This window comes from Denticeps clupeoides, chromosome 9 (genome assembly GCF_900700375.1).
Source record: "Denticeps clupeoides chromosome 9, fDenClu1.1, whole genome shotgun sequence".
Classification (NCBI taxonomy): Eukaryota; Metazoa; Chordata; class Actinopteri; order Clupeiformes; family Denticipitidae; genus Denticeps; species Denticeps clupeoides.
This window is the reverse complement of record NC_041715.1, coordinates 11,596,151-11,603,694: the sequence shown is the minus strand read 5'-3', so window position 1 is coordinate 11,603,694 and position 7,544 is coordinate 11,596,151. Positions and strand designations below refer to the sequence as shown.

The window sequence follows — 7,544 nt, the reverse complement described above, 5'->3', positions numbered from 1 at the left end:
AGCCCCCAACCCACTCCACAGTGACAATGGTTGGTATAAAGCATTCTGAAATTGCTCTTTTCAATATGGACATAAGGAACATAGATTAGTAAAAATAAAAATGATCGGGACATAAATTAAATGTCCAAATGCTACAGAAACAAAACAAAAACAGCAGTATTAACAATCAAAGGGACTAGTTATGTTTCTTTATTTATTCATTGTTTCAGACTCATCTGGTCACAAAAACTACAGACTTGTTACATGGTCACCATTTGACCTTTTTGAATGCTTATGAAAACAGACTGCAGACTGGACTATTGATCACTGCAATAATTATTATGAAACAAATGACAAATGTATTAAGTTTTTTGAATACCTACTTGCTCCCTGGACACCAGTGATTATTTATCCATTCAACTGTCTCTCTGTAGTGGCTTAATATCCACTGATGTGCATTTTTGCTTGGTTCAAGTGAAAAATATACCCACACCGAGGCCTTAGCAGCTGTTATTGTCAAAAGCGATTTGCTCATATATACTGGATGGCAAACAGCCTTGGGCAGTAGTAGCAAGCGCAGCAGGGACCCATTCTTCCCATTGGCTTACAGGGGATATTCGGGGGTGTTGCAGAGCATGTCGGGTCAGCAGGCCGCTTTTGGCTCTATCCCTGTTTGCTGGCCTCAAGTGGAAGGCCTCAACCAATGATGAGCTGCGGGATGTCAAAACGACCTTGTTGTCGCTGTGGATTAGCAATAAGATCTGTGTCGGATGGCTTTATTTCACCTTCCTCCCATGACTGATCTTTCCACCTGCCTCCTGACTTATGTCTGAGATAAGTTACCTGTCACAAAACAATGTTCGCTGTGACGGCACTAAACCGACACCTGTAGATATGTGTCTCAACATTTGTGGTGTCATCTGTCAACTTGTCACTTCTTGGAATGCAATCATAGAACGGTGCAGCCAGAGACCAAAGGTTAAGCCATAAATGTTTAATGATTTCAAAGATGAATGGATTTTACAATAGGACACCACACAGAAGTGCCACAGTGCCCCTGACATAAATGAACTGTAAGAACCATTTTTGCAAGCATAAATGATATCAAACATATATGCAAACAAATAATACAGGATGTGTATTATCTATGTCACAGACAACACACACATCTGCCATCAGGTAAAAGAAGAGATGCTGGCACAGACTTTAATAATATACTTGCCCTCATTTACCTTACAATATGCTGTAATATGAAGAGTCATTGAATGTCAATGATTTGAAGAGTATAGCCTATTCAGAACATATTTATGCTATTTCATTTATATATTTAGAATAATAAGCATGCTGGAATAATTTACACAGTACCAGGTACAATACCCTGTTACTGGTAATCAAGATATAAAAGCAAGAGGACATAATTGTTGCTTAAGTCCCAGTACTTGCAGGTTGATTTTTCTACTTTTTCTAAAGAAATAGGAACAAGCTGTTGCCTTGACTTATTTGCTTTCATTTGATTTGGGTTTGAAGAACACAATAGGACCCCAGTCCAGGCAGACATGAGTTGCATTCTTAAACTGCACATGGAGGCAGTAACAGACCTTTGTAAAGAAATTTAAAAAAAGCCCCAAAATAGCAGAAGGAGGTAAACAAAAAGGGACAGGAGGCAGGAGGGGGAGAAAAACAACCTAATTCAGTCAAATGTCATCTTTTTGAAACGTCAATCACCTTGCTGCAGAGGAGCAGCTCCCCTCTCCTGCTCTTCACGAGGGAAATTGCATCACAGATCCATGAGAAACTTTGTTAGTGAGGGAGAATTTTCCTCTGTCCTTAAGATAGCAATCAGTTATTGATTCCTGAGTGGGATGGAGACCGGTGGTCCCTGTGGTACCACGGTAACTGTACTGGGCCGTGGACAGCTCGGTCCACTCAGTCTTCATGGCAGCACTTTTGGCAGCACTTTTGGGATTGGGCATTAGTCAGTCCCATGTAACGTCATTGATTTCAGAACATCAAATGGAATCCAGAGGTAACATTTACAAACCCACCAGCCACGCACACACACACACACACACACTTTTACAGATGTTCACACTGCTCCATCCTCAAGCACCAGATGTCTGTGCCACCGCTTGTCTCTTGCCTTTGTGACAGCAGCAGCCTTTGCCGTAGCAACACATCATCATCGCCAGGAACACTGTTCCGGCCAGGAGGGCAAATAGAGCTGCATCAGATGGCACTGCAATTTGAGTAACAATTTAATTGATTTAATATTTAATTGAAAAAATGTCATTAATTTAATAACAGAAATGCTACATTTGTTGATTATTGAGTTATTGTAACAAAATATTGTAATAAAATCCGGTAAGGAGTATCTTTTAATTAGGTTGCACAATGATACTCAAACTGGTAAGGACGTAACATCATGTCAGTACTTTTCATTAATAGCACAAAGCATGGCTTCCGTAAACATCCTATTAATTTCCATCATCACACACAAAAGAAAACAATAAAAACACCCGATGAAATGAGCTGATTTAAAAGCTTGAATCTAATAACATCACCCAACCCTTATTTTGTTTTCCAGTCTAGGTCCTGGAGTAGCCTCAGGACACCTTTATATTTGTTACTCAGTTTTAAATTTTGTTGTGTGTATGAATAAAACATTGTTAGTCAGATTCAGGACACACACAGGAAGCCAGGCAATGATGCCCAGAAGCTTTTCCCCTTCTAGAATACATTTACAACATGGGTGGAAGTAAGACATCTACACATACAGTCAAGGCTGCCAGTGCAGCTGACCTTCTATATACTGCTGTACACCACTTATCGGGCTAAACTGAAGTTCCTGTCATGGACATGAAGACATGCTGAGATTCTGTCATTTTGAATGTGGTAAAACTTAAATGTCATTCAGCACGTAGATGCAACAACCAGCAACACTGCTACATTTAACTGTGAACTCGTAATTTACTATGAAAAATCAAATAAAATGTCACCAGAAAAATGGATTGCCTACCTCAAGAACATTCTTCTTAAAGTTCCACTTCTTAAGTCATTCCCAATTGCAGTTACTGGTACAAATACACTTCCTTTATGGTGTTGGTATGGTGTTGTAAAACCATTACAATTCTTCAACACATATTAACCCTTACCCATTAATTCACCCTTAATTTGATTGGTTGGTTGGTTGGTTGGTTGGTTGAGGAAAAAGCTGGTCTTTATTAGTTTCTGATCCAAGAATACCCATCATTGAATATATGTGCATGCATTTGAATAAATCACAATGCTTAAAACAAAAATGTTAAAATATTCATTTTAACAACTAAACTTTTATTTCCCCATGTTGTTCATTGAGCAAGGGTCATTGACTAAATTCTGTGATTCAACTTTCAAGGCATGTTGAATGCAGCACAATTGGTTTGAGTTGCTCTGGTTAAATATTGACTGCTAGGCTAAATTGTCAGATTCTTCTTGTTCTTTGGCCTGTCAAAGTGTGCTCACCCAACTATATTCCCACATACTGAAGAGGCCTCTTTCAGGACACATATACCTTACCGTCAATGTCCAGGTCCACGGAGAGAGCCAGGTTGCCTTGAGGGTCATAGATGTAATAGGAGCCCAAGTCTGAAATCTGAATTCCCTTTAGGACGATCTGAGAGCTGGAGAGCACCAGCCTCTTTTCGTAGCTCTGCTTCTCCTCTGGAACGAGTGTCCCATCCCGCACCAGGACGCGGGGCCTGCTCACACTGTTTACATTGCATTTAGCAGCTATGGGCTGGAAAAGGAGCGTGACTGTGGGCAGTCTGAAGGGCAGGTCTATTTCCAGATCCTCCTCCATCTTCAGAATGCTGGATTCTTTTGCCTCTGAGAGCAGAACAAAGAGAGAGCAGTGGCAGAAAAGGCTATTTTTTCTAAGCCAGGATTTTAAATTCTCACTTACCGACAACAGTGAGGACTATGGTGGACATGAGCTTCCCACTTCTCCTTCTGAGGGTGTAGTTGCCCTGATCGGACTGGGTCACACTCTCTTTCAGCCAACATCCAGCTGCCACCCGGCCCCTGTTCTTCACATCCACTGTTGGACTGCTGCTGTTCCACAGAACCACCAGATCTGACACCACACCCTCTCTGGTGAACTCCAAAATATCACCAACGAGCACAATGGAGAAATTTTGTCCGTAGTCCAGATACTCTTCAACTGAGCACTCTGGAACAAATATTTAATATTTAATATGCTCTGTCTATCCATTCATTCATTCGACTGGATCAGGACATTACATCATGTATTCAATATATGTACAGAGTGTGTAACTGCCTCAGATAAAAATGACAATATGACAACTGAAAAGCAGAGAATTGGTGCGAATATTCTGCTGGACGTCAGTAGTGACAACAGTTGAATAAATGAATGTTTGATATCATGCATGCACTTGATTCCTGAGAAAAGTCCTGCTACAGCAGAAGTACAATCTGATGTGTCTGTAGTGATTTAGCTTTGGTTATTTTCTATACTGCATTTTGACTTTTCTTTGATTTTCTTTACCTAACTTTTAAGCAACAACCTTCTAAAGGCAGAGCCATGGAACTCACCTGCCACGGTGAGTGTGAGAGTCTTATTGTTCATATCTTCACTGCTGAACCACACTGAAAAAATGCCCTGGTCCTCCTCCATCAGCTTTTGCACCTCCAAGTAGGCTCCTGAAGAGTTGGACACAACTGTGTACCTAGGATCTTTTAGCTACGAACAGAAACACAGTCCAGTTGTCACTGAGGTCACCTTGAACAAAGTACTGTCCCCATGAGACATTTTGTTGTGTGCACTGTATGCTGTGCTTGATGTGTATCACAATCACTTCCAGTTAGGGACTGTAAGCATGTCCGAACCGGCTCCACACAGATACTCCAAAAATAAATTTCAGGCACACATAATTAAATCTCCCTCACACACACACACACACCCACACACACCTCACCTTCCCTTTGTCCAGCAGCAGTTTTTGGGGACTAGACCTGGCGCTAGGAGTGAAATATACAGTGACCATTTCAGGAACGGGGTCCTCAGTGAGGGTCATGCTGAAATCTTTTCCATAACATCCACTCCCAACTGTCTGACGATCTGCGAAGCCACATTTACAACAGTGCAATGAATTGTGAATCCAATGCACACTTCTTTTCTGTAATTTTTACCACATAATCACAAACCCAACCCAGACCCATGTGTCTGAAATCCCAGTTGTAGTCCTGATAGCTAAAATCATGCCCAGGCCCAATACTCTGATGACGATTGTATGGTGATGAAAATGTGACCCCTGATGATTTCATTTATCTCTCTTGGTGTAGTTGGGCAGGCATATGACATAATGCAAATTATGGAAACTTATGTGTTTGATTACTTATCAACAGCCCCTTTACACAACACATGAAGGTATGTGCAGTTTAAGGTCTTTTTTTAAGCATCTCATTTCTCTCAGCTTCTTATTTACCGGCATACATACCTGCCAGTGAATTCCCTAAAGAGAATAAAAACATAGAAAGCAAGAGAGGGAGACTTAATATTTTACTACAACAGAAACAACCTTGGGCAACATAATCCATAATGATAATGTGGACATTTGTGATCTCACCCAGAGAGACAGCGGCATGAAGCAGTAAGCAGAACATCAATGTCACTGAAAGAGACAGAGAGTTCTAAGTCAAGTGCACGTGTTGCCAGATCCTGCTGGAAAACCACAAGTTTATGCAGAGTTTACAAGAGCGTGACACAGTTGGGATGATGTCACCAACAAAAGTGTTGTCATGTGTTGACATTTTATTCATTAAAATTTGCTAACCAAAAAGCAACATCAGAACAATTTCAATGAAAAAAATGTGTTGTTCGTAACTAACAAAATGCTTTATTAAACGATTTAGAACAATATTTCACTGACTAAATACCTGAGCAACACTTACAGTATTTACAGAGCACTTGCCTGTGTTGCCAACGCTACCCTCCTCTGTTTTATGTTCAGTTATGTTTGGATTTTTCTTTTCTAATGCCCGTATAAGTGTACGGCTTTGCTCTTAAGGAATCCGTAAGCCAATTACCGACAGCCATCCTAAGCGGCAGGTAGGTGATAGCCCAGGACCATGTCAAATATATACACGCAATTAGTTTTATTCTTACTAATGCACACAACTGAATGCGCTAACATCAACCAGCTCAACCAATTTTTCTTTACAATATGCTAATATGACACTTTTGGCATAAGAACGTTTATAATAATCAAAACATCTAAACAGTATATCTGGAAGTGGTGCTATCTAAAAAATGGAGAAATGCAAGAAATGCAATAAAAGTGAAGCTCATACTTGTAAATCATCACCCGATATCCACAGAGAGAAGCCAGTGCGCTCCGTTACCGCTCGGTGCACTGGAACCAGCCGTAATCAGTCCGCGGCAGGCGGGGCAGGGACTTAACTTTCCCAGGAAGATCCAATAAGATCTTAAGTGGCCTGTGTCTGTTGAGACTCTGTCCTTAAGTCTTGCTGAGCTCTTGACTGCGGGATACCCCCATAAGACAGTAACCAAGCCTTTAACCTAAATCAATTTTATTTGGGATGTAGACCCATGTAGTTGTGATAGAGTGACAGATTCAAACTGCACTTGCTACCAATGTGTCCATGAGTGTCTCCAGGTGGACTGTCCCTGTAACTACTGATTGTAAGTCGGTTTGGATAATATGTAAATGTAAATTTACCCAGAACATCGCATGGTGCTTCACAGTCTATAATCAGTCCCATCGATGTGTCCTCTGTATCAGCCAGTGGGTTAAAGCTGACAGCTTTGGTGTTGCAACAAGTTTGGCACACAAATGGTCAAGTCAGAGGTTTCTGACCATCCTTCTCAAACCAAGGCCAACATCTCAACACAGCTAATGAAGGAGATTGCTGCATGGTGAGTACCAACCACAAGCACAGCCTCCAAGAAAACATGGCCAGCACAGTGGTGTTGGCATTCTGATGGCTTTACTTTGCTGTTACCTTACCATCGCACCCATTTTCACACTGTAGGGGTACGCAGGCATTAAGGTGTTTTGTTTATTAATCATGTTCCTGTGTTTTGAGTTACCTGGGGTGTTTGGGGACACTTCATGGGACATAAAGACCAGTTATTCACAGCTTACACTTGATTCTCCAGGATTCGCTGCATGTCTTCCCATCATTATGTTCCTTCAGTGCCCCTCGTGGACTGGTGCACATTACATAACTTGTAATGATACATTTTTTATGACTGCGGTATGACAATTATAGTATAATAATTGATGCATTTCTGACCTGACAAGTGAGTTGGCTGAGCAGAATAACCCGCTGTCAACCCGTATTGTCAAACTTCACCACTTTCAATACAATTCTGCTTTATTTCATTGTTTTGTTGGTCAAACTTGACAAGTGTTTATTAAGTCTTTGCCTGTCTGATACGTATATAATAATCACATTTATTAATCTCAACCCAAAATGGTGTAACATAAAAGGACAAGGCATAGAGGTTTTGGAATCTAGTCAGAACCACGGCACAAAATATGATC

General features: G+C 40.9%; 1 protein-coding gene across 1 annotated transcript; it reads right to left on the bottom strand.

The window, feature by feature from the left end:
• Positions 1 to 984: 984 nt before the first annotated feature.
• On the bottom strand, positions 985 to 6,435 carry LOC114796984 (uncharacterized). Its single transcript, XM_028991550.1, has 8 exons — positions 6,328 to 6,435; positions 5,604 to 5,648; positions 5,475 to 5,489; positions 4,953 to 5,095; positions 4,570 to 4,717; positions 3,920 to 4,186; positions 3,535 to 3,843; positions 985 to 2,215 (listed from the first exon to the last, which is right to left on the bottom strand). Coding segments are annotated over exons 1-8 (1,062 nt in total). The 5' UTR covers positions 6,329 to 6,435; the 3' UTR covers positions 985 to 2,081.
• Positions 6,436 to 7,544: the final 1,109 nt, after the last annotated feature.

Excerpts from the sequence above, each read along its gene's own strand:
- LOC114796984 (XM_028991550.1), bottom strand. Across the intron at positions 4,718-4,952 it reads TGCTGCTGGACAAAGGGAAG|CTAAAAGATCCTAGGTACAC; the intron begins GTGAGGTGTGTG and ends TTCTGTTCGTAG. Across the intron at positions 4,187-4,569 it reads TCTCACACTCACCGTGGCAG|AGTGCTCAGTTGAAGAGTAT; the intron begins GTGAGTTCCATG and ends TATTTGTTCCAG.